Source organism: Crocuta crocuta, unplaced genomic scaffold, assembly GCF_008692635.1.
Source record: "Crocuta crocuta isolate KB4526 unplaced genomic scaffold, BGI_CrCroc_1.0 scaffold50, whole genome shotgun sequence".
NCBI classification, from domain to species: Eukaryota; Metazoa; Chordata; class Mammalia; order Carnivora; family Hyaenidae; genus Crocuta; species Crocuta crocuta.
Genome location: NW_027527428.1, coordinates 5,213,830 through 5,237,570, shown reverse-complemented (window position 1 = coordinate 5,237,570; position 23,741 = coordinate 5,213,830). Strand labels below are relative to the sequence as shown.

Sequence of the window (23,741 nt, the reverse complement as noted above, 5' to 3'; positions counted from 1 at the left end):
CCGGCCGGGTGGAGGGCTTCCGCGGGGCCTGGGACGCGGGAAGGTGCGGCCTGAGGGGGGGCGCGCCGGGGAGACGTGGGTACGCGTCCTCGAGGGGCTCAGGGGCCCGTAGGGAGCGCCCGGGGCTACTCGGTTGGCCGGGAGTTCGAGGCTGCGCCGTCCGTGAGGGGCTCGGGGGTTCACGGGAAGGGCCAGGAGCGCGCGTTCGGCGAAGGGGTTCGGGGGTCCACGGGGAGGTCAGGGGCGCGCGGTCCCCGAAAGTTCGGCGGTGCAAGGGGAAGGTCAGGGGCACGCGGTCCGCGCGGGGCTCCGGGGTCCCCGGGGAGGGCCAGGGGCGCGTCGTCCGCGCGGGGCTCCGGGGCCCCACAGGAAGGGTCCGGGAGGCTTCCTCCCTGCTCTTCTCGGGGAACCCCGGCCGGTGGCGGAGAGGAGAGCTGCCCCAGCCAGAGCTGGGGGGAGGGAGGGATTCGGAGGAGGCAGCTGCCCGTGTCGGTCCAGGACACGGTCGTTACCCGCGGAAGCATCATTTATGCAGGACCCAGACTCTCTCTGAAATGGCTCAAATCGCAGTCTCGAGGAGCCTGTTCTGTTTGGCAGCAGTGCCAAAATCTCATTATTTTTCCCTTTTAGTAAAAAACGTGGGAAAGATTTATTCCTGGAGACGGTAACCTTCCTCAGGGTCACGGTCAAGGTGGAGGCGAGTGGGTGAGCACACGGTGGGGATGGGGTTAAAATACCCATTTTAGTGGGTCGTGTGAGCCTCCCCTGGGGTTCCGGGAGCTGAGACAGAGGAGAGCGCGTGGCGCTCACACAGCCTGCTTTCTGTAAGAGATTGCTGAGAACCAGGCTCCCAAGGAGAGCGGGGCTCTGCTCGCTCCTTCCTGGCTGGAGACTGGTGTCCTGCAGTCTCTGCAGAAGGGCCTGGGGGCCCCTGTGGAAGTGCCCCAAGGAGGCCCCGGCTCTGTCCTCCAGGGCTCCTCCCCCACCAGCACGTGGGTGACCCTGTGCTTCTTGAGTGCATTTGTCCAGGAACAGCGAATTTGCAGGGAGGAGGGAGAGAGAATAGAGGGAGCTGTTTGCCTGCTCTCTCTCGGAGGTGGAACTGGGCACAGAGGAGCCCCTGCTGTGTCCCTGGACCACAGGCCACACGGGATGGAGGGAGCATCCTGCCCCGTTTCTGAAGAGCGAGTTGTCAGAGGCGCGCATCCAAGGGCTTGCTGTTGGTCACAAGGACATTGCTCTTGGGGTTCCAACACCTCCGAGAGAGAACTTTCTGGTCATTGATGTTTTGGATGGAATTGGTGATGTAGCGGCCGATCTTTGTCAGAACCTGGAACAGTTACGGTTGTTCAGAAATCTCTGATTTCCACAGTGAGGCGTGGGCTGGGGGATAGGAGTTCTTGAAATGACTTCTCTTGAAATAAATGGGGTTCTGCCTCCCAAGTTCTGTTTGGCCACTCGCTATTTAGTTCCCCAGCATTTGCCCTCGGGCCCATGTCTGTCTGTCCTCAGCTGTGCACAGTGAGTGAGGTCATGAGTCTTGATTAAAACAGGGATATTATAGGGCAGTTTTTGTAGGACTGGGGTCTTCAGTTTCCACATTGGCTTTTATTCTGAGATCATGTTGATGATGCTCCCTTTTTATTTTGGTGCGGGTACACTTTTGTTTATGGATAGGAAACACGGTGTTTCTGAAATTTGCTGTCAGTAAGGTGGGGACAGGAGAGGGATTTGGGTTGGGCCCACATAGTAATTATTGATGATAAATACGGGGAGCACAGTGGTCCCTGTGTGGTTCTCTCCACATTGTATATATTTAGAAGGGGAAAAAAATTTGTTTATGTTTGAAAGACAGAGAGAGCAGGGGAGGAGCAGAGAGAGAGGAGGGCACTGGATCCAAAGTGACCTCTGTGCTGACAGCAGAGAGCCTGACACGGGGCTCAAACTCAGGAACTGTGAGATCACGACCTGAGCCAAAGCCGGACGCTTAACCAACTGAGCCCCCCAGGCGCCCCCGTGTTGTATATGTTGTATATATTCGAATGTTTTCACTGCAAAAAAAGTTTAAAAAAAAATTTTTTTTTTAATGTTTTTTCATTTAGTTCTAGGAGAGAGAGAGAGAGACAGCGTGAGCAGGGGAGGGTCAGAGAGAGAGGGAGTCACAGACTGAAACAGGCTCCAGGCTCTGAGCTGGCAGTCAGCACAGAGCCCAATGCGGGGCTCGAACCCACGAACCGCGAGATCATGACCTAAGCGAAAGTCGGACGCTTAACCAACTAAACCACCCAGGTGCCCCTACTGCAAAAAAATTTTTTAAGTGCCTTAATTTTCTGTAATCATAGTGACTGTGTATGGTAAAGAAAGAAAAATCACCTAGCAAAGTGAAAATGTGGCACTTCTTACTGCTCCTTCAAATTTGTTTTCTTTTTTTTTTTTTAAATGTTTTATTTATTTCTAGGAGAGAGAGAGAGACAGGGTGAGCGGGGGAGGGTCAAAGAGAGAGGGAGACAGACTCTGAAACAGGCTCCAGGCTCTGAGCTGGCAGTCAGCACAGAGCCCGACGCGGGGCTCGAACCCACGAACCGCGAGATCATGACCTAAGAGAAAGTCGGACGCTTAACCGACTAAGCCACCCAGGCACCCCAATTTTATTTTCTTTATTCTACTGGTTTATGAAATATGGAATGTGGGGGTGATTATTACCTCTCGCCTTCTGGAAAGCGTTTTAGACCGGAGTCCCCGGGGGAGTTTTGTCCACTGGACTTGTCCTGGCTTGAAGCTCAGGACACAGGGCAGAGGGCAGTGTTTCCCCAGTTTTGCACATTGTAGTCATTTGTAGCTGGTCTGTTCAGTTCTTCTCTGAAATCTGAAATCCAGCAGCCTTAACACTGAGTCTTCCAGGCAGATAGTCGGCCTTCCTGCTCCGCGTCCAGGCAGCGGGGCCGAGGAGAGGGCTGAAGGGAGCCGCCTCACGTGGTGCTCTGCTCCCCCCTCAGATTCTGAACGACTGACCTGCGGCTTTGCTGATTTAAGAGGCCAGAGCCGAGGAGCGTGGCATCTGAGGGTTGTGCACCCCGCACCTGCCCCGTCTGGCCCAGAACCTGACCCCATGCTGCAGCCACCGTGCGCCCAAGTTCACACGTCCCAGGTAAGCCGGCAGAGGTGCCCCAGTGCTTTCTCGTTTCAGATATCTGCCTCCCCAGTGGCTGGGAACACTTAGAGAATTCCTCTCGGGAAAGGTCATTTTGTTGCCTCAAATCAAAGCATTTGTGCTTGCTCCTTTAAAAATAAGTTCTAAAGTTCCTGGGTGGCTCCGCTCGTGATTTCAGCCCAAGGTCATAATCTCACAGTCGTGGCTTCGAGACCCGTGTCAGGCTCCACACTGAGTATGGAATCTGCTTGGGGTTCTCTCTCTTTCCTTCTCTCTGGCCCTCCCCTGCTCATGTGCAGGTGGGCTTGCACACACCCGCTCTCAAAAACAAAAGNGCCGAAGTCGGATGCTCAACTGACTGAGCCACCCAGGCGCCCCAAAAATTTCTTAATTTAGAAAAAATTTTTTTTACATTTATTCATTTTTGAGAGACAGAGAGACAGAGCACTAGTGGGGGAGGGGCAGAGAGGGAAGGAGACACAGAATCCAAAGCAGGCTCCAGGCTCCGAGCTGTCAGCACAGAGCTTGATGTGGGGCTCAAACTCACAAACCGTGAGATCATGACCTGAGCCGAAGTCAGATGCTTAGCCGACTGAGCCACCCAGGAGCCCGTTACGTTTCTGTTTTTTTGCAGAAATTTTGTTTCTTCAAAGACTTAATTTATTTTATCTTTTTAAAAGTATATTTATTTATTTTGAGAGAGACACAGACAGTATGAGAGGAGGAGGGGCAGAGAGAGAGAGGGCGAGAGGGTCCCAAGCAGGCTCTGAGTTGCCAGCACAGAATCCGACGCAGGGCTCCAACGCACAAACTGTGAGATCCTGACCTAAGCCGAAGTCATACGCTTCACCGACTGAGCCCCCAGGCGCCCCACATTTTACGGTCTTACACCAAGTCTTTGAAATCCATTGTGTGTTTTGTACTGACAGCACGTCTCAGTTGGGCCTCGGCTCACGTCACACGTTCAGTGGGCCCGTGTGGCCCGTGGCATTCATTTTGAAGCGTATAAGCCTGAACGGAAAGACATGCTGCTAATTCTTTTGTTGAGTGGCTCTGTGTGCGCCACCAGGGTGTCCGATGGGAGTTCGTGTTCCCCTGTGTTTGAGCAGACATTAGGACCACGAGGTCACCTTCCGGAGGAAGCGGCCCCAGGCCACAGGTGCACGGGCCCTTTTGAAGAGGCCTCACTGCGCGTCCAGCGCCACTTGTGAAACCTCCGTGTGTTTTTGGGAGGAGGAGCACGGACCCGACCCCGCGTGGTCGGTGACACGTCTCCGCGTTTTGCACTTCCTTCGCAGGGCGGCCTCCCCAGAGACGCATGCACGGTGGCCGAGTGGCCATAGAGACCGAAGCAGGGATTTCAGGGAAGGGATGCTGTGTTCCCGGGACCCGGTTCCCCGTTGCTCTGTGTCCCTCCTTGTCCCCACAGTGATGCACCATGCCGATAGTTGATAAATTGAAGGAAGCCCTGAAGCCCGGCCGCAAGGACTCGGCCGACGATGGCGAGCTGGGCAGGCTCCTGGCCTCCTCTGCCAAGAAGGTCCTCCTGCAGAAGATTGAGTTCGAGCCCGCCAGCAAGAGTTTCTCCTACCAGCTGGAGTCCCTGAAGAGCAAATACGTCCTGCTGAACCCTAAGGCGGAGGGAGCCAGTCGCCGTAGGGGTGGAGAGGAGCCTCGGGCCGGGAACCAGGGTACAGGCGCACGGCCGGCGGGGGTCGCGGCGTGTGCTGACTGGGTGACCGGGCGGAGGGGTGAGCCGGTGACCCGGCAGGAGCAACAAAGGCATAACGTGGCCAGAGAGTTGGGAGGTTTCAGCGGGGTCTGTGGCTTTTCGCTGTAGAAATCAGGGTGGGTCGGGAAGAGGCCTGTGGCCTTAGCGAGGCCTTGGATCCCGTGTGTGTGTGTGTGTGTGTGTGTGTGTGTGTGTGCGCGCGCGCGCACGCACGCGTGAGTGAGAGATCAAAAGCGGGGCTTGGAAACGCGTGCCACTACTGGGCTGGGCTTCAGGGCACGGGGCCCCCGAGCTGCTCGTCCCCCGAATCCCATCCTCCCGTCCGTGGAGGCTCCTCGAAATCCAGACCTAAGCGGTCCACGAGAGCCGCCCAGGGTTTTCTCCTGGGCTTCCTAGTAGCTTCTGGTCACTGGGGACACCGGCTAACCCCGACGCGGTGCCCTGGCCAAGCGCACGCCTGCTGCGGCTCACTGGGGGTTGCCCTTTGCCGTCCACCGGTGCGGAGACTGCAGCCCCGCTCTCTTCCCTCGCCCCTTCTCTCACAGGCAGCGAGCATGCGTATGAGAGCAGTGGGGACGGCGTCCCCGCCCCCCAGAAAGTGCTCTTCCCCACTGAGCGGCTGTCCCTGAAGTGGGAGCGGGTTTACCGCGTGGGGGCGGGGCTGCACAACCTCGGCAACACCTGCTTCCTGAACTCGACCGTCCAGTGCTTGACCTACACGCCGCCGCTGGCCAACTACCTGCTTTCCAAGGAGCACAGTCGCACCTGTGAGTGGGGGGGGCGGGCGGCCTGGGGTCACCCCCGATGAGAAACCGGGTGCTCTCGGCGCTGCCGGCCGTCAGCCCGGGCCCGGTTGCAGAGGGACGTCCATGACCTTGGAACTGACAAAACCTAAGTTTGACGTGTGCCCACAGCACATGGGCCGTGGAAGCCCAGCTCCGGTAGAGCGTTGGTCCCAGTTGGTTCTGAAAATGGGTCCATAAACGGAGAAACGGGTTGTCAAAAAACACATCCAAAATATGTATATTCAACGACTTTATACATCCGTTATTGTATCAGCCAGCGTTTTATGTGCATTATAACACGTGCTCCAAAGTAGCGATTTATTTTTTTTATGTTTATTTTTTGAGAGAGAGACACAGAGTATGAGCAGGGGAAGGTCAGAGAGAGGGAGACACAGACTCTGAAGCAGCTCCAGGCTCTGAGCTGTCAGCACACAGCCCGATGCAGGGCTCGAACTCAAGAACTGTGAGACCATGACCTGAGCTGAAGTCGGACGCTTAACTGACTGAGCCACCCAGGTGCCCCCCAAACTAGCAGTTTAAAATGGTAAAGTGAAGATGAAATAGAACGTAACTTACCGAAACTGAAGCAAGTAGAAAGTTTTAAAAACCTTTTAACTAATAAAGAGATTAAATTCGTGGATTACATTTTCCCATGATGAAGATACCAGGCCGAGATGGTTTAGGGGTGAGCTTCATGAAAATGTTGAGAAACAGATTGTTGAAATGCTTCACAAACTCTTCCAGAAAATAGACAAAGAGAGAAAACTCCCCAGCTCGTTCTACGAGGTTCTAATAACTTGGGTAATGAAATTAAACAAGTACAACATGAGAGAGAAAAATTATAGTCCCATCTTCTTTTTTTTCCCCAATGTTTTTTATTTCTGAGAAAGAGAGACAGCGTGAGCAGGGGAGGGTCAGAGAGAGAGGGAGACACAGAATCTGAAACAGGCTCCAGGCTCTGAGCTGTCAGCACAGAGCCCGACGAGGGGCTCAAACCCACGAACTGTGAGATCATGACCTGAGCCGAAGTCAGACGCTCAACCGACCGACTGAGCCCCCCAGGCACCCCTTTAGTCCCATCTTCTTCACGAACATAGTTAAGAAACTTCTAGACAGAATACTACCAAACTCCATAGTCTTTTAAATGCTGTGAGCAATTTGTGTTCATCCTGGTCAGGCAAGGATGTTCTAGAATTTGAAAACCTCTAAGTGTGATTGTGGGGAGAGGCTGCACACCAGTTAAATGCCGTGGTCCTGACAGCGCCGTTGGGAAGCTTGACGGAATTATGGGAAGTGCTCAGAATGGTACTTGGTCCCCAGTTCTAGTGCTGTGTCAGGGACTGCCAAGCTTGCTTCCTTAATTATCGCATCAGCAGATTAATAGAGGAAGGTCACCTGAAACTAGAGGCCCCCCAAAAAAAACCATATAAGCTTTTAGCAAAGTAGCTGTAAGAAGGAGGTTCCTGGTCTATGATAAAAGCCTATCAACCAAGCGCTATTAAAAAAAAGAATTCTAAGTAGGAAAATATAGGAAGCATACTCTAAAATACAGCATGGTCCCTTTCACCACTTGTGTTGGAAATGTGTCCATCCTCGCTGGAACGGTGACATAGAAAAAAAGAGAGAATGCACCGTTGTTACTAGAAATTAACATTTCTTTAAAAAAAAAAAAAAAGAAAGAACAACATTCCTGCATTGAAAAGCAACAGAATCTATAAATTAGAAATTTGGCAGTGTAACTAAGTATAACATCAGCAAGCAAAAAGTTGGTTGAATTTCTCTGCACCAAAGGAGGAGTTTTATTTACTTATTTATTTTACAAATAGTTTATTATCAAATTGGTTTCCATATAACACCCAGGGTTCATCCCCACAAATGCCCTCCTTGCCCATCTCCCCCCTCCCCCCAAAGGAGGAGTTTTAAAAAGAAGTTTGCTACTATAAAAAAGCTTGTAAGTTTAATAGCAACAAAGTGTCTAGACCTAAACTTACCAGGCAGTCCCTCACCGAATGGACGGACATGACCCAGGAAGGCACGCGCGTGAAGGTAGCCGCCTTCAGAGGGAAGTCTCGCTATAAAGACATCGGGTCTCCCCCAGTTAGTGCAGCTAGAGGTTCATGCAGCTCCAACAGATTCTAAAATATATACGAAAAAGAAAAGCGAGGGGCTCGAAACCACCAAGACGCTTCGGAAGGAGGCTGTAGGGAGACAGATGCCGCCCCAACCAGGAAGTCTCGTCAAGGTGGAGAAATTAACATGTCGGGTTGGAGAGGGACAGACTGACTAGTGCAGTGGAGGAGAGCCCAGAAACAGCCCTGGGAAGTGTGTTACCTGCTGGTTTTTCACGTGTCTCCCATTTTAAATAAATGGAACTTTGAAAGAACTCTGGCTGACATCTGGGAAAAGTGAACTGCCCCCCAACCCCCATTTCACAGCCTAGCCACGCATAAAAGATGCGTTCAGAATTTAGTATCAAGCAAACGTCACGCTCTTACAGCAAATGTTGGCAAATGTCTTTCTGACCTTAGGATGGGAGACTTTCTTTAAATTTTTTTTATTTCTAAGAGAGGCAGCATGAGCAGGGGAGGGTCAGAGAGAGAGGGAGACACAGAATCCGAAGCAGGCTCCAGGGTCTGAGCTGTCAGCACAGAGCCCAACACGGGCCTCGAACCCATGAACCGTGAGATCATGGCCTGAGCCAAAGTCAGACGCTTAACCGACTGAGCCACCCAGGCGCCCCAGGATGGGACATTCTTAAACAGGACTCAACACTAATAAAGAAAAGTGCTAAATCCAATTGCGTTGAAATTAACAACTTTTGTTCACCAAAAACGCTTAAAGGAAGTTAAAAGGCAAACGGGGAGGCTACAAACTGAAGGCAGAACCCAGGACGCGCTACCAGCGAAGGGTCACTTCCCAGAATGCGGGGACACCGCAGGCCAATGGGGGACAGACAACCTATAAATAATAAATGAAGATTATGAGCCAGCCTTTTACGGAAGAGGAAGCTCATGGTCAGAAGGCCAAGGAAGAGGCGCCCAGCCTTGCTGGGAAGCAGGGAGCCGCCATCAAATCCGAGCGCTACCACCGCACACCCTAGCGATGGATGAGGAGGTGGAAGCCTGACGACACAGCGTCAGACAGCAGGAAGATGAGTGAGAACCTGTTGTGCCCGTCTGCTCTGGCACCTTCTAGACGCCCTCCCAGCCAGCAGGTCTCCTGCGGAAAAGCTCTGATAACATGCGCGTCGGGGCACCTGCTAAGTCCGCCAGCAGCCAGGTGCGCGGCAGCAGACGGGCCCCGGGGTGACGGGGCGGGCCCGGGATCCCGAGCGACCGCTCCGTGGATGCAGCTGATGCTACAGGTAGAGTGAAGAAAACAGTCCCAGGAGACCACACACAGCGCCGACTGCTGTTTGTAAGGTTGAGAAGCAGGCGGTACAGCGGTCGGGTGTACCCACGTGGGATGAGACCGAAGAAAACAGTGACTTTTCTTTTTTTAATGGGTAAGCGGTGAAAATAGGAGATGAGGTTAGACCGGAGGCAGGGAGATGGGAGAGGAGCCATGTCAGGGTCAGGGTTTTGGATTGTGTGACGTGTTTGGGGAGATGAGTTGTGTTCTCTTGTTTTTACCGAGGGAAGGACGGCCACGCGCAGCAGGCTAGTACTTTGTGACGCCTTGCGATCGTGAGGGCTTTGTGGCTGCTGAAGTTGAAACGCTGAGGCACTGTGCACACCCGAGGTGGTCTGGGGAATGAATCCCTATTTCTGGCAGTGACCTTGGTGTGAGCAGGCTTGTTTTGGGTGGACTTCTCGGAAGAGACTAGGCTTTCTTAGTCTTATCTCGTGATGTGGTGACGACCCGACTCGGCCACCTTAGGCAGCTCTGCCCTAGTTTTGTCCCCATCCTTCCCGCACAGCTGCCCTATGCGGGACCCTTCATCCACCTCATTCGGGCTGATGTAGGTGACGCGGGAAACGGCCCTAAGTCCCTGCACCCCGTCACATGCGGCGTGTGCGGGCGAGGGCGTGAGATGGGGGCAGCTGGGATCGGCCCTCTCCGTGGCGGGATGACCCTCCTGCCCGCAGGTTACCTCTCCAGGGAGGGTCCCGCGCCGCTCTGTGTCACCGCGAAATGTTAATAAGCCTTAGTGTCTTAGGTTTTTTGGAGTAAGAGTATTAAGAGGAGTTTGAGTGTTTTTCCCCTGTACCCCTGGCTCTCTGGGTGACCCCGGGTGGGCTTGGGCTGTTGTCTCTTCCTCCGTGAACACGTGCCGTGTGAGGATTCTCAAGGATCCTGAGACATGTCACCAGGCAGCACAGGGGCCCGATTCCTGCCGCGCGCTGGACCACGTCGGCACCGGGGTCTAGCTAGAAAACTTACATTAGTGTCTTTTCTCCACACCCAACATGGGGCTCAAACTCACGACCCCGAGATAAGAGTCACACGCTCCACTGACTGAGCACCAGGCGCCCCTAAACTTACCATTCTGAGTGCACAGCTCAGTGGCTTTAGGTCTGTTCATGTCCCCGTGCAGCCACCCGTCTGTCCCAAGTTGAAACTCTGTGCCCGTTACAGCCCCCGGGCCCCTACCCTCGGCCCCCGCGCCCCGCATCGTGCCTTCTGTGTCCGCAAACTCGCCCACCCCGGCCCCCCACAGAAGGGGAGCCCACGGTGTTGGGCCTTTGCGTCAGGCCGACTTCGCCAGCATCGCGCCCTCAGGCTTCACCCCCGTTGTAACGGGTGTCAGGGTCTGCTTTTCCTTCTCAGGCTGAGCACCAGCCCTGCGTGTACATTTCCGCCTCGTTCCTTTGGTGACGGACGCTTGGCTGCCGTGCTCCAGTCTTGTGAACATGCCGTGAACGATGAACGAATGATGAATAATGGTGTCCAAGTACCCGGTCGACACCCCGCTGCCGGCCCTCCTGCGTGTGTACCCAGGGATGGAACGGCTGGCTCCTAGGGGATTCTGCTTTTGATTTTTCCGGGAGGCGCCGCACTGCAGGTTTTCACAGCCACGCACCGTTCCGCACCCTTCTACAGTGCACAGGGTTTCCGGTGTCTCCACACCTTTGCTAACGCAAGTTATCTGCTGTTTGTAAACACTAGCATTCTTCCGCGGCTGAGTGAGCAGGCTGTTGCAGGATTGAGTTTGAGACAGGTCTGAGCAACTGCAGAAGGAGAAGTATCGCAGGCGAGAATAATCTGTGTGTGATGGGGTAAGAGCTGCACCTGTCTGAGAATAACGTAGCGCGTGTGGGAACTGAGGCCACGCCTGCCCTGCGACCCCGGGACCCGGAAGGCTGCTGCAGGCGTACGCTTTCGGCAAAGTCGCACACGAGAAGGCAGGCGCGGGGCCGTCTGTGGGAGCAGACGCACAGGGTCCGCGGGGAGCGTGGAAGTGCCACGGCCTCTTCCCGTGAGAGATGCTCCAGTCCACGTGCCGGAGCCAGAACTGCATCAGAAGTGCCAGATGGTACACACCGTGGGGCATGATTTACGGAAACTAAGCAAAAACGCATTTATCGTTTGTGGGCACGCACCCTCATGCGTTAGTGCAGCAACCACGTAAATGGGAGTAGTCGTGACCTAGTTTAGGACCGTGGTGACCTCTGCTGAGGGCGTGTGGGCTGCGCGGGCCGGGAGACTTCACTGTTACGGCAGCGTCTTCTGAAACACCTAAAGTGGGTCGGCGCTCGATGGTATAGGCTTTGTGCCTCTCTTCGCATTTGTAAGACCTCATAGTTTGAGATAAAGGTTAAAATATACCACGTCCAGCCACTGCCCAACCAGCAACAAGTAGTATGACACCCAGCAGGGGGTGGCGTGGCGTGGCCTGTGGTCTCTGTCTGGCCCACTGCCGGCTCCGTAGGTTGAGTTCTGTGGCTGCGTGGTGTGGCTGCCTGTGGTCCCTGGAGGCAGAGTCACTGCATCATGGACTTTATGAGACAGGACGGCTCCCCGAACCAGGCGTACTTACCTCATGGGTCTATGTGGAAGAAGCTTGGGACACCTGGGGGACTCAGTCAGTTAGATGTCCGACTTCAGCTCAGGTCATGATCTCACGGTTCGTGGGTTCGAGCCCCGTGTCGGGCTCTGTGCTGACAGCTCAGAGCCTGGAGCCTGCTTCAGATTCTGTGTCTTCTCTCTCTGACCCTCCCTTGCTCGTGCTCTCTCTCTCTCTCTCTCTCTCTCACAGAAATAAATAAGAAACATTTAAAAAATTATTAAAAAAAAAAAAGGAAGAAGCTTGCCAAGCCTCAAGACAGCAGCAAGCAGTTTCTAGAAGCAGGAGTACAGAGGTTCCCACATACAAGGCGCAAACTTAGGGTTGTCAGGGAGCCTAAAGCGTTTGCGCTTACTGACCGCTTGATACAGCTTAGAAATGAGAGAAAACGTGTTTCTAAACCTCATTTTGAAAATCAGACTCCCTATTTTATTAGTAAGCAGCACCCAGGAAACACGAAAAGGACCTCACCCAGGTCAGCAGCACCTGCTCCGGGTGCGGGGGTGAGTGTTGGACATACAGCTTTGGATGGGTCATGAGCCCACGCTCTCCAGCAGAGGAAACGCTTCCTTCGTGGCCCCCGAGCCAGCTTTGGGGCATCCCTGTGGGCCAGCCGGTCCCTCTGCTCGGTTGGTGGGGGGTGTCCGGGAATCTCTCGGGGCTCTCCCCCTGCGGTGACCGCCCCGCCCGTGTCTGTGCAGGTCACCAGGGCAGCTTCTGCATGCTCTGCGTCATGCAGAACCACATCGTACAGGCCTTCGCCAACAGCGGCAACGCCATCAAGCCCGTCTCCTTCATCCGAGATCTGAAAAGTAAGAGTCGATTCATCTGTAGTGGGCGCTGGGGAGGTTGACGGGGGGCAGGGGGGATCGGGAACAAGGCCACGGTCCTAAGGCTTCTTGGAACAGTTCTTTGGTGCACGTGCTGGCGCCGGGGTGAGCGGGGAGGGCTTCGCGTGGGGGTGGTTGCTGCCCGCCACCTGAAGAATGTGGCGGTTCAGGCCAGGTGGGGGGAGGGGCTCCTGTGACCATCACCGGAACCAGTTAACGCAGGGTGACCTCCCTGGTTCTGAAACCTGTGTGTGGCATTGCTATGATCCATGTGTGCTGTGCTGGCTCCTGGAAAAGTACTTAACCAGTGGACTCCACATTCGTAGCGGCTGGTGTCCAGTGGCCTCTGGCTCTTATGTTACGTGTGCAGAGTTTAAGCTCTCGGGTCTCGGTGGGGAAATCTCTGCCCTGAGGATGGGACACGCACTTTGCACAGAGCTCTCGATTTCCTCACTGGCCGCTTTGCAGAGGTTTCCTGTTTACCCTTGGGACAGCAGGGGGTCGGGGGCGAACAAACGGAGGTGGGTCACGGGGGGAGAAGGTGTGAGCTCTCGCCTGCCCGTCTGATGCTTCTGTCCGTCTCCAGAGATTGCCCGGCATTTCCGCTTTGGGAACCAGGAAGACGCGCACGAATTCCTCCGGTACACCATCGACGCCATGCAGAAGGCCTGTTTGAACGGCTGTGCCAAGTATGTGCTTCCCTCCACCCCTTCCCTCAGGGGCTTCGCCCCCCACCTCCCCCCCCACGTCGCCATGGAGACGGAAGGCTGTTCTTGACGAGGCAGCCCCTGCCCCTCTCTCCCCAGGCTTCCTTCTGTACACCCTTGCTTCTGGGCCCTTGGCCCGCTGATGCTCAGGTGAGGGACTGCAGAGCTCCCCTGGGGCACCGCCCAACGGGGGCCGTGGGCGCGGGGCTCTGTGCCAGCAGCTTGCCCCAGGGAAGATGCTCTGGTAGATTCTGAGGGCGTCTGTCGTTGTCCCGAACTCTTCCCGTCTTTAAAAATCACCTCGTTATTTTGATACGGAGGCTGGGGGTTTGGGTGGGAATTACATCTTTATGAAAGAACTTGAACATTCGAGGGTAGGAGGTTTATGATTTTTGAGTTTGCTGCCTGCGTGGTTACTGTGTCTTCATTTTAAATTTGGGAGCATGTGACAGATCGCTGATTATGCAGCATCTTCCCTTCTGTGACCCAGTTACCATCAGGGAAGCTTTGTACGGCTCCTGGCTCCCGGGTTCAAAGAGGAACAGGCCAAAAATGCTCCCTGTTCCGTGGCTACTGTCATGACTTAGGGTACAGCTGAGTCCTGGACCCTGGAAACACACCTCAAACAAGAAACATCTGGAATGACCTTGAGCAGAGCTGAGTTGTAGCCGTGACTCTGGGAAACCTCTGGCCTCACCCGATGGGATTGTTCTTAGAGCCCAAGGTGTTTGCCTGGGCTCCTCGGCCTTTGCCGCTTGCGGTGCGAGAGCTGCAGCCTGGACACCTGCTCTGCCTCTCCCTTCCCTGCAGGCAGAGGCAGGGCCTGCCCTTCCCACGCGTCACCCCCCACCCCCCGGCGGTAGCTAATGATCTGCGCTCTTTGCTGACCCCTCCTGCCCGCCAGGCATAGTGTTAGCGCAGGGTACTTCCGGTGGAAGACTTGGGTCTGGAGGTGGAGGAGCTCAGAGTGATGCAGGAGGCAGATGCCGGGCGGTGTCTACAGGGTCCCACGGTCGGCGCCGCGGTGGGGGCAGGGTGGGCTGGTGTCTATAGGGTCCTGCGGTCGGCGCCGCGGTGGGGCCGGGGAGGGCTGGCATCTACAGGGTACCAGGTCGGCACCACAGTGGGGGGTGGCTGGTGTCTACAGGGTACCTGGTTGGTCCCGCGGTGGGGGCGGGGAGGGCCGGCGTCCACAGGGTCCCGGGTCTGGGCCGTGGTGGACGTCACCTCGGGAGCCTTCCCAGGAGATCCCCCCGCGCTCTTGCCAGCAGGACACGTCGCCCCGGGGCTCGGATGGGGGGAAGGAGGCGCAGGGCGGGCGGCGGCGGCGTGGCCTCCGTGCGGTGCGGGTGTGCGGAGCCCGTCCCAGGCCTGGTCCTGGCGCGGAGGCACCTGAGAGGCCCCCGGGCGCTCCAGGGGCGGGGGAGTGCGGGACGAGTGGGGAAGTTTGGGGTTCGGGCCTGTGGGTGGGACGAGTCCAGGGGAGTCTTCGAGGTGCAGGCCCAGAAGTGGAAGATGAGCAGGTGTGCCGTAAGGTGAGGTGCGCGTGGCCGGCACCGCGCAGCGGGGAGTCGGGTGCTTTCCACGCACTGTCCGTGAGAAAGGGGTCGCTGGTCTTCGGGAGATGAGAAAAAGGGAAGAGGCCTGAGCTGAATTCGTTTGATTTGCAGGTGGAAGCGACCTTTTTGTTCTTTTTGATTTTGTTAAAGACTTTTAGTTGCACTTGTGCGCGGAGCGCACTTACAGTGTCCCTACTTCACGGGACTTCCTGGCGCGGGCTCTGACCCAGTGCGTGCGGACGGGGCTCTGTGCGTGTCCCCGTGCACCTGACGCAGTATAGTCCGTGGTTGGGGTCGCTCGTTGCACGTCCGTCCTGAGGCCTGTCCACCCTCGCGTCCTCCCTGGGGGGTCCCTGCGCCGGAAGGGTGTCTGATCGCAGGCGGGCGCCAGCCTCCTGTGCCTGCTGGAGCGCTTGCTGTGGAGCAGCCGTGGTCAGAGGGGCCCCCAGACCCTTGTTGGACGAGGGGCAAGTGCAGCCCCTTCCTCGGGTCCCGTCACCCGACCTGGCGTGATGCTGTGGTGCGATTATCACAGCACGACCCTGTGTCTGCCTCTCTCTGGGTTCCCTTTGCTCTTTAACCCTGTTAAATAGACGCAGGGCTGCCTGAGGCCAGTCCCTCTCTCCTGTCCTTGCGAGGACCTTGCCTTAGAGGATTCACGGCCTGTAAAGTGCGGTGGTTTCACGGGAACGTCTGTAGCACTGATGCTGTCGGTCGGCTTTCCTGACACCTGAGCAGGAACCAGGGTGACATCTGTGGCTCATGCACGTCATCTCTGGGACCATGTGGGCCGGAGCGTCTTCTTTCTGGCACAGCCTTACGCAGCGGGCACGTGGTATCAGCAGCGTGACCTTGGATCAGCTCAGTTCTGATCTCTTGGCTCGCAGATGCGCAGCAGTCAGCAGGCGCCATGCCCCAAACGCGGGCGTCCCCGATGGAGTGTGCACAGGCACCTGCGCGTGGCCCGCGGTGGCACTCTGCACCCATCTCCGGGCAGGCGCGTGAATGGCCTTTATGTGTGTGAGAGGCCTTACTGTTGCATCTTCCTTGGTCAGGGTCCTGGTGAGTGGGGGTCCCCGCTGACCACCTTCTCTGGCGGCCCTTTCTTCGCCTCGCCCACCGGGGCGCTTCCCGCCTCGGCGCACCCCTCCCCCGACTTCACTTGACTCTCCCTCGAGCCCCATGTAATTCTGGCCTCATTTCCCACAAGATTTCCTCTTTTTTTTCCCCACATCAGTTAACTTTCTCCATTCACTCTTTTTCACTCTTGGTCCTGAAGCTTCTTACAGTGGTTTTCCTCTCCCTGGACACTTGTTTGAGGATGGTTAATTCTGCTTGGAATTCTGTCTTCTGCTGGTGCGTGCTCGTCTCCATCAGACGAGGTGGCTCTGTTCACGGCTCTGTCCGGCGGTGCCCGTGCTTCTCCATCCAGGGTGCCACGAGCGCTCCTTCTGTCCTGGGCGCCGCGTGGCCCGTGCGTGTCTCAGGGCCCCGTGTCCTCCTGTGCCCGGCCCGCCCCTCCCCTGCCGCTCCGGTGAGGTGCCCTGAGCCTCGCTCTCCCTTGGGCTCCTTTTCCTGCGGGCACTCGGGGCGACTCCCGCTGCCTCCGGGTCCCTGGGTCCCGGTCTCTCCCTCGCTCGGGCTTCTCCAGGCCACCCCCTCAGCGTGTTGGAGACGGCCTGCCGGTACCGGGCCGAACGCACCGCCGCCTCTGCGTGGTTGTTTGCTCCAGGCCAGCTCGGGGCCACCCGGGTCTCCACAGCCGCCACCACATGTGGCTTCCCACACGCTTCCAGTGCACGTTGGGATCATGTCCTCGGTAGTCCGGGGAGTTAATGTCCCTCCTTTCGGGGAACGGTGGTGACGCTACAGGCTGATTTTTGTTTCCTGACTTTGCGAGATGAAAACCTACCCTTATGTTGGTCCCCGTCGTGCGGAGTTGCACGTGTCCGCGAGCTCCTGGGGCAGGGCTGCCCGCGCACTGAGGCAGAGAGGGGCCCGGGGCAGGGCGCCACAGGGAGGCATCTGCAGACCTGGGGGCGTAGGGGAGGGCAGTGCATTCACGAGGACCCCTGTGGCTCCACTGGCAGCTCGGTGGGGCAGGTGGGCGGGCGGCTGAGGCCGAGGGTGGTCTTGGATCCTGGTTGGTTGATGGGGCCGGGGATTTGGGTACCGCCCGCGCCCGTGACCGCTGCTGTCCTGAGCGGGTGCGAGGAGGGTGGCCCTGCTTGCTCCCCCTTTTAGCAGGTAAGAGACTGGGACANGAGGCCGCTGCCATGGGGGGCAGCCCGGGCCAGTCAGAGGTGTGTGGCGCAGCCAGGGACCCGCCGAGGGGCCGGGTGAGCGAGTCTAAGACGGGCCGTGTGGTGGGGCTTCCCCATGGCGTGCTGGGCCCCGGAGGACGCAGGGGGCGGGGGCTGCTTCCTGTCATTTGCTTGAAAGGCTGTGCCCTCCTTTCCAGGTTGGATCGTCAAACGCAGGCGACCACTCTGGTCCATCAGATTTTTGGGGGCTATCTCCGATCGCGGGGTAAGTGAAGGCGCTTTCTCCACGCCTGCGTCGGGGGTGAGAATGTTAACCAGGAAAGGCTGAGAGTCCGGGTGCGGGGGGGACGCCTACTGGGCCGGCGGACCTGGGTGGGCCCCTCTGAAACGCACCCCCGGGCGACAGCACCCTGTTCAGGGAGGAGGTCTGGAGCCGAGCGTCCCGCATGCGTAGATGAGGGGACAGCGTACTTCCTCTGCGCCCCGCGGTTGCCACCCGCTGCCGCTGCCCTTCCACGGGGGCCTGGGGCCCACCGAGGCCACAGTGTCGGGCGGAGGCTGTCCCGGGGCTGAGGGGTATCCTCCCAGCTCTGGGAGTTGGAGACGGGGTGGTGCGCCGGGTCACCTGCTCCCACCCCACCCCCGCGTGTTCCCTTGCAGTGAAGTGCTCAGTGTGCAAGAGTGTCTCGGACACGTACGACCCGTACTTGGACGTGGCGCTGGAGATCCGGGTAAGGACCGTGGCTCCGCCGGATTGGAAACCAGGGAGGGCACACTACCCAGCAGACGGGGTAGGAAGTACCGCAGCGCTCCTGCCTTGAAGTAGGGCCACCATTTTTGCACGTGGGTTGTTAGGTTTTTTCCTGAGTGTGTTCTTTTCATTTAAAACGAGATGTGTCCCCGAGGCATGAGGGGTGAGCCTCGGTGCGCGCAGGACCGGGGCGAGCCGCTGGCACGCGGGCCCCGGGGGAACAGCCTTGTCTCGCTCCGGCCCTCTGTCGCCGCAGCCGGCTGGCCTGGTAGCCCTGCTCAGAGCTGAGGGGCCGGGGTCACAGCCAGCCCCCTCCCCCGCCCCTCCCCTCCCCAGGCGGTGCGTCCTGGGCGTCAGAAGGTGGCAGCCGGCAGGCTGGTTCTGACGCAAGTAGGTTGCTGTGACTTGCTGCCTCAGCCTGAAAAAGACCTTACGTCTGCCGTTTCTCGAGTCAGCCGTTCTCTGTGCCATTGACTCAGTCCCGCTTTTGTTCCCCAGCAAGCTGCTAACATCGTGCGCGCCCTGGAGCTCTTTGTGAAGCCAGATGTCCTGAGCGGGGAGAACGCCTACATGTGTGCAAAGTAAGTCCCGTTCTGCTCACAGGAAGACCCCGGATGAGCCCCCCGACCCGCCCGACGGCCCCCCCCCGCACCTGCCCAGAGGTGACCGCGGTGCACGGCCCTTGGGGAGGACGTTTGGGTCTTAACACTGAAGCCACCTCACAAAACAGATGAAGTGGCTCAGGTTTTGTAGCTAGTGTTTGTGCACGTCGCGCTCAGGACACGCCAGTCCCTGTTTCGAACGCTCCTCACCTGGGAGGCAGGGCCCTCGGCCACCCAGAGTGGCAGGGTGACCCCACGTGGCCCTCTCTCTGCCCTGGCTGGTCTGCCGCCCCACCTCCTGGATGAGCTGCCTCTGTGGCCTCCGTACCTGTGACCTCGCTCTAAGGGTCGCGTAGATTTCCTCTGTGGTGGGTGTTGTCCTTACCTTTAGCTCATTCAGAAGCTACGGTCACTCAGGATTCTTTTTCTTTTTAAAATTTACCTAGAATCCCAGGCAGGCTCCACACTGTCAGTGCAGAGCCCAGCCTGGGGCTCAAACTCACAAACCATGAGATCATGACCTGAGTCAGACAGTTAACCAACTGAGGCACCCAGGCCACCCCCCCAAGAATATTTTTCTTAATGACACTTTTCAGATGTATTACTCCTGCCCTTTCTTCTCCTGTCGAGATTTGTCTCCCGGTGCCCCAGAGCCGTCTGCTCTCCTCGCCTCCCCCCCTCTCCCCCCCTGGCCTCCCGGCTTCACTCCCAGTGGCTGTCCGCCCGCCCTGCGTCCCCAGGCTGCGCCTGCGCCAGCTCGCGCCTTCCTGTTTGTGGGTTGTTCCGTGTGTGGGCGACGGCTTCCTCGAGGCTTTATCGCCTCCAGCTTTCCTCCGGCCCCCGGTTCCTGCGGTGGCGCTCCTTCCTTCAAGTCCCGGGGGTTCGTATCTAGGGACGCAGAGCACAAGCCGGTACCTTTCCCACTTGCTGTCCTCACAGATGCAAGAAGAAGGTTCCAGCCAGCAAGCGCTTCACCATCCACAGAACGTCCAACGTCTTGACCCTCTCCCTCAAGCGCTTCGCCAACTTCAGCGGGGGGAAGATCACGAAGGTGAGCGCTCACGGGGGACCCGTGTGCTCAGCCTGCTGCCCTTGAGGAGTATGGGTTCCGAGCTCCGCCCCGAGCCAGTGACTTAAAGTCTCGGGAAGACAGGGTTTAGGAGCTGGCGTTTGTGCAGCGATCGCCCAAGTGATCGTTACTTTTTAAGTATTTATTTTTTTATAGCAAGCTGAGTATTTTAGATTTTTTTAGATTTGTTTTTTTTTTAATAGTTTATTCTTTGAGAAAGAGTGCAAGGGAGGGGCAGAGAGAGAGAGGGAGAGAGAGAGAATCCCAGGCAGGCTCTGCACCACCAGTGAAAAACCCAATATGGGGCTTGAACCTGTGAACCGTGAGATCACGATCCGAGCCAAAATCAAGAGTCAGGGGCGCCTGGGTGGCTCAGTCGGTTAAGCGTCCAGCTTCAGCTCAGGTCATGATCTCATGGTTCGTGGCTTCGAGCCCCACATCGGACTCTGTGCTGACAGCTCGGAGCCTGGAGCCTGCTTCAGATTCTGTCTCCTCTCTCTGACCCTCCCCTGTTCACACTGTCTCTATGTCTCTCTCAAAAATAAATTTAAAAAAACATTTAAAAAAAATTAAGAGTCAGATGCTTAACTGACTAAGCCACCCAGGTGCCCCATGAGTCTTTTAATTTAATTTACTATTTTGTAAGCTTATTTATTTTGAGAGAAAGAGCAGGCACACTCACAAGTGGGGGAAGGGTGGGGGAGAGAGAATCCCAAGCAGGCTCTGCCCTGTCAGTGGGGCTCAGACTCAGGAACTGTGAGACCATGACCTGAGCCAAAGTCAAGATTTGGACACTTAACCAACCGAGCTTCCCAGGCGCCCCTGTTTTACTTCATTAATTTTTTTAAAGTAATCTCTATGCCCAAACTGGGACTTGAACCCATGACCCCGAGATTGAGAGTCAGATACTCTCCCAGCTGAGCCCACCAGGTGCCCCCGCATGATGGCATTTTTAACAGAAGATGTCGTATCATAAAAGTAGTTAGAGCTGACTGGTTGGGGGAAGGTGCTTGTCTAAGCTTCCATTTCCTTGCTGGCAGTGATGGCTGACTTAGATCAGCATTTCCCAAACTTGTATTCTGCAGGATGTCTGTGCTGTGTGTTTATAAAACACCGTGTTTTGCACGTGCAGCTGTGTTGTACTTTGAAAGCATTCTCTGCTCAGCCAAGTTTGGAAACTGCCAAGCTACAGTTCAGCAATTCTTTTTAATTGCAGGCCTTCTCAGAGCCTTTATTAATAAGCTGTGTTGCGTTTTGAATCTCCAAGAGGGGACTTCTATTGTGAAGGATTTTCTGAAGTTAGTTGGGGATCCAGTCATTCATCCATTAATTTTACTCACACTTACGTGCCTACACCGTGCTGAGCCATCAGTGCACTGGGAAGTCAGTGGGACTCAGCAGTAAACGAGATCGTCGTGGTTTTGCCCTAAAGAGCTCATGTTTCACCTTAATATTTCCTGGAACTAGTTTTCCGTCAGAACACAGTTTGAGAAAAGTAGGTTTGTTTGATCTGAGGGCCCACTTCTGGCGAGGTTGGACTGGGGCTCTGAGCTCAGTGTGTATTGAGTTTATTGAGATTCCGAGTTTGTCAGCGGGAGGAAAGAGCTATGTGGGGTCAACACCACCCCCACACGCACCATGTTGACCTAAAGAAACCAGACGCGAAAGAGTACCTGCTCTGGAGTCACCTGGGGGGCTCAGTCAGTTAGATGTCCGATTCTTGGTTTTGGCTCAGGTCACGATCTCACGGTTCAAGTCCCTGGTCGGGCTCTGCGCTGATGGCTCAGAGCCTGCTTGGGATTCTCTCCCTTCTCTCTCTCTCTCTCTCTCTTTCTGCACCTCCATCTCTATCTCTCTCTAAATAAGTAAATAATTTTTTTAAAATTTCTCTTTAAAAAAAAAAAGGACATGCTCTGTGTCTCGAGTGGTGTAAAGCCCAGAGACCGGCAGAGCTGATGGGTGACGACAAAGCCTGACCGTGGGTGTTTGGGGTGGAGCCATCTCCTGGGGTGCGAGCAGATCTCTGGCTCGATGGGAATATGGTTTAGTCAGTCAGGAGGCCTTGGTCAGATCCCTCCCACTATGCATGTGAGAGCCCTGTGGTTCACGGTGTGTAAATCACACTTCATTTTTTTTATTAAAAACTTTTTTTTTTTAACGTTTGTTTGTTTTTGAGACAGAGACAGAGCATGAGCAGGGGAGAGGCAGAGAGAGGGAGACACAGAATCTGAAGCAGGCTCCAGGCTCTGAGCTGTCAGCACGGAGCCCGATGCGGGGCTTGAACTCGTGAACCATGAGATTATGACTTGAGCTGAAGTCGGTCACTTAACCGACTGAGCCCCCCAGGTGCCCCATACTTCATTTTTAAAACGTCTGTTTGTGTATAGGCAGAAATGCAGGTAAGTCTACCATTCAAAGGTTTTCTTTTTTTTTTTTTGAGAGAGAGAGAAATAGCAAGGAAGTGTGAGCAGGGGTGGGGGGAGAGAGTCTTAAGCAGGCTCCATGCCTCACATCAAGCATGGGGCTCGATTCTACAAACTGTAAAAATGACCTGAGCTAAAATCAAGAGTCAGATGCTTAACCAACTGAGCCACCCAGGCGTCCCCCAAAGATAAGTTTGAAAAATGCTTCCCTCCAGAAAACTGTCGAAGCTGAAATAGATTCTGGCATGATCTCTGTCCTGATGCTCTCGCTTCTGCTTTTGACTTTTACTGTGACAGGTGACTGCACTGAGCCCCGTTTTCTCTGAGGACCCAGACCGGGGCATCGTCCCCCCTGTCCCCCCCCCAGGGGAGGGAACGAGCTGTTTCTCTCGCCTTAGATGCTGGAGTCCACGCAGGGGGAGGGAGGAGCAGACTGCACAGCACTTGACGGGACGATAAAATAGGGTTTCATGTCGGTTGGAAGAGACTCTTTTCTCTGCTTTTTTTTTTTAATGTTTTATTTATTTCTGTGAGAGAGAGAGAGAGAGAGAGAAACAGTGTGAGCAGGGGAGGGTCAGAGAGAGAGAGGGAGACACAGAATCCGAAACAGGCTCTAGGCTCTGAGCTGTCAGCACAGAGCCCGACGTGGGGCTCGAACCCACGAACCGTGAGATCATGACCTGAGCTGAACTCGGATGCTCAACCAACGAAACCACCCAGGCGCCCCACAAACTGTGCTGCCCCCCCCGTACCACACCCACCAGCTGTCAAAGACCAGCTGAATCGTGCGTTTTGTGTACTTGTGGCGGGAGGAGGCAAGTTGACCTTCCTCTCAACGGTGAATTCCCATCACCTTAGCCTGGGCTTTTCCGGCAGGACGTAGGCTACCCGGAGTTCCTGAACATCCGCCCGTACATGTCCCAGAGCAGCGGCGAGCCCGTCACGTACGGGCTGTACGCGGTCCTGGTGCACTCCGGCTACAGCTGCCACGCGGGCCACTACTACTGCTACGTGAAGGTCAGTGCTTCCGCGCCTAGGGGTGTCTGCGGCCGGCGGCGGGGCGGGCCCTGCCCGCGGGGACAAGTGTGCACGCCTGTGTGCGCAGGTCCGCGTGTGGCCTCTGCAGAACGTGCGCTGGGGAAAGCGGCCGCGTGTGTGGCTGTTCGGTCCTGCCACAGCTTCAGCGAATGGAGGGCAGAGGTGTCTTTAGAACCCGTCGCTGTGGGCTCTGTAGCGCCCTTGGGCTTGCTGAGGCTCCAGAGGGAGGCTGCCTCCAGCAGCCTGGAGGAGGCCCGGGACAGCCGGGGATTGGTGGGAGACGCCGCGCAGATCAGACCCAAGATCTTCACAGGGAAGCTCGTGTCTGGTGGGCACCAGGAAGGGGTGAGGGTTCGGGGCGAGAGGAGCGTTGGACGTTTTCACATGAGATCATTGCCAGTTAGCACATGGGTGTGTGTGGCAGGTGTTTTTCACGTGTGTTTATTTCTGAGAACGAGAAAGAGCATGAGCTGGGGAGGGGCAGAGACGGGGGGACGCAGAACCGGAGCAGGCTCCAGGCCCAGAGCCGAAGTCGGACGCCTTGCCACCTGAGCCACCCAGGCACCCCTGACAGCAGAGCTTTTTATTTCCTTCTCTCAGAGATAAGGCTTACAGGATGCGTGCTGACTATTCCGTTTTGCTTCGTTTTCTCCCACACCCCGTGCTGCTTCAGGCGAGCAACGGACAGTGGTACCAGATGAACGATTCCTTGGTCCATTCCAGCAACATCAAGGTGGTGCTGAATCAGCAGGCCTACGTGCTCTTCTACCTGCGGTGAGGAGCGTCTGCCCCCGCGTCGGGGTGGGGGGGGGGCGCCCGCGAG

General features: G+C 56.3%; 1 protein-coding gene across 4 annotated transcripts in view; it reads left to right on the top strand.

Annotated features, from left to right (window-relative positions):
* The window catches only part of USP36 (ubiquitin specific peptidase 36), a 36,365-nt gene continuing 12,624 nt past the window's right edge, over positions 1-23,741 (top strand). For 2 of the 4 annotated variants that reach the window (XR_013332986.1, XM_077755096.1), the window contains exons 1-12: positions 1-43; positions 2,997-3,148; positions 4,581-4,848; positions 5,429-5,650; positions 12,377-12,487; positions 13,092-13,194; positions 17,233-17,300; positions 17,696-17,766; positions 18,285-18,367; positions 19,328-19,439; positions 22,757-22,897; positions 23,592-23,692. Coding sequence is in view for 3 of the 4 variants with exons in the window: in XM_077755096.1 (XP_077611222.1) it covers positions 4,590-4,848; positions 5,429-5,650; positions 12,377-12,487; positions 13,092-13,194; positions 17,233-17,300; positions 17,696-17,766; positions 18,285-18,367; positions 19,328-19,439; positions 22,757-22,897; positions 23,592-23,692 (1,271 nt within the window). In the remaining variant the exon portion in view is untranslated. Of the gene's footprint in view, positions 44-2,063; positions 2,290-2,996; positions 3,149-4,580; positions 4,849-5,428; positions 5,651-12,376; positions 12,488-13,091; positions 13,195-17,232; positions 17,301-17,695; positions 17,767-18,284; positions 18,368-19,327; positions 19,440-22,756; positions 22,898-23,591; positions 23,693-23,741 lie in introns of those variants that run through there. The other 2 variants (XM_077755118.1, XM_077755103.1) reach the window with 2 other exon arrangements.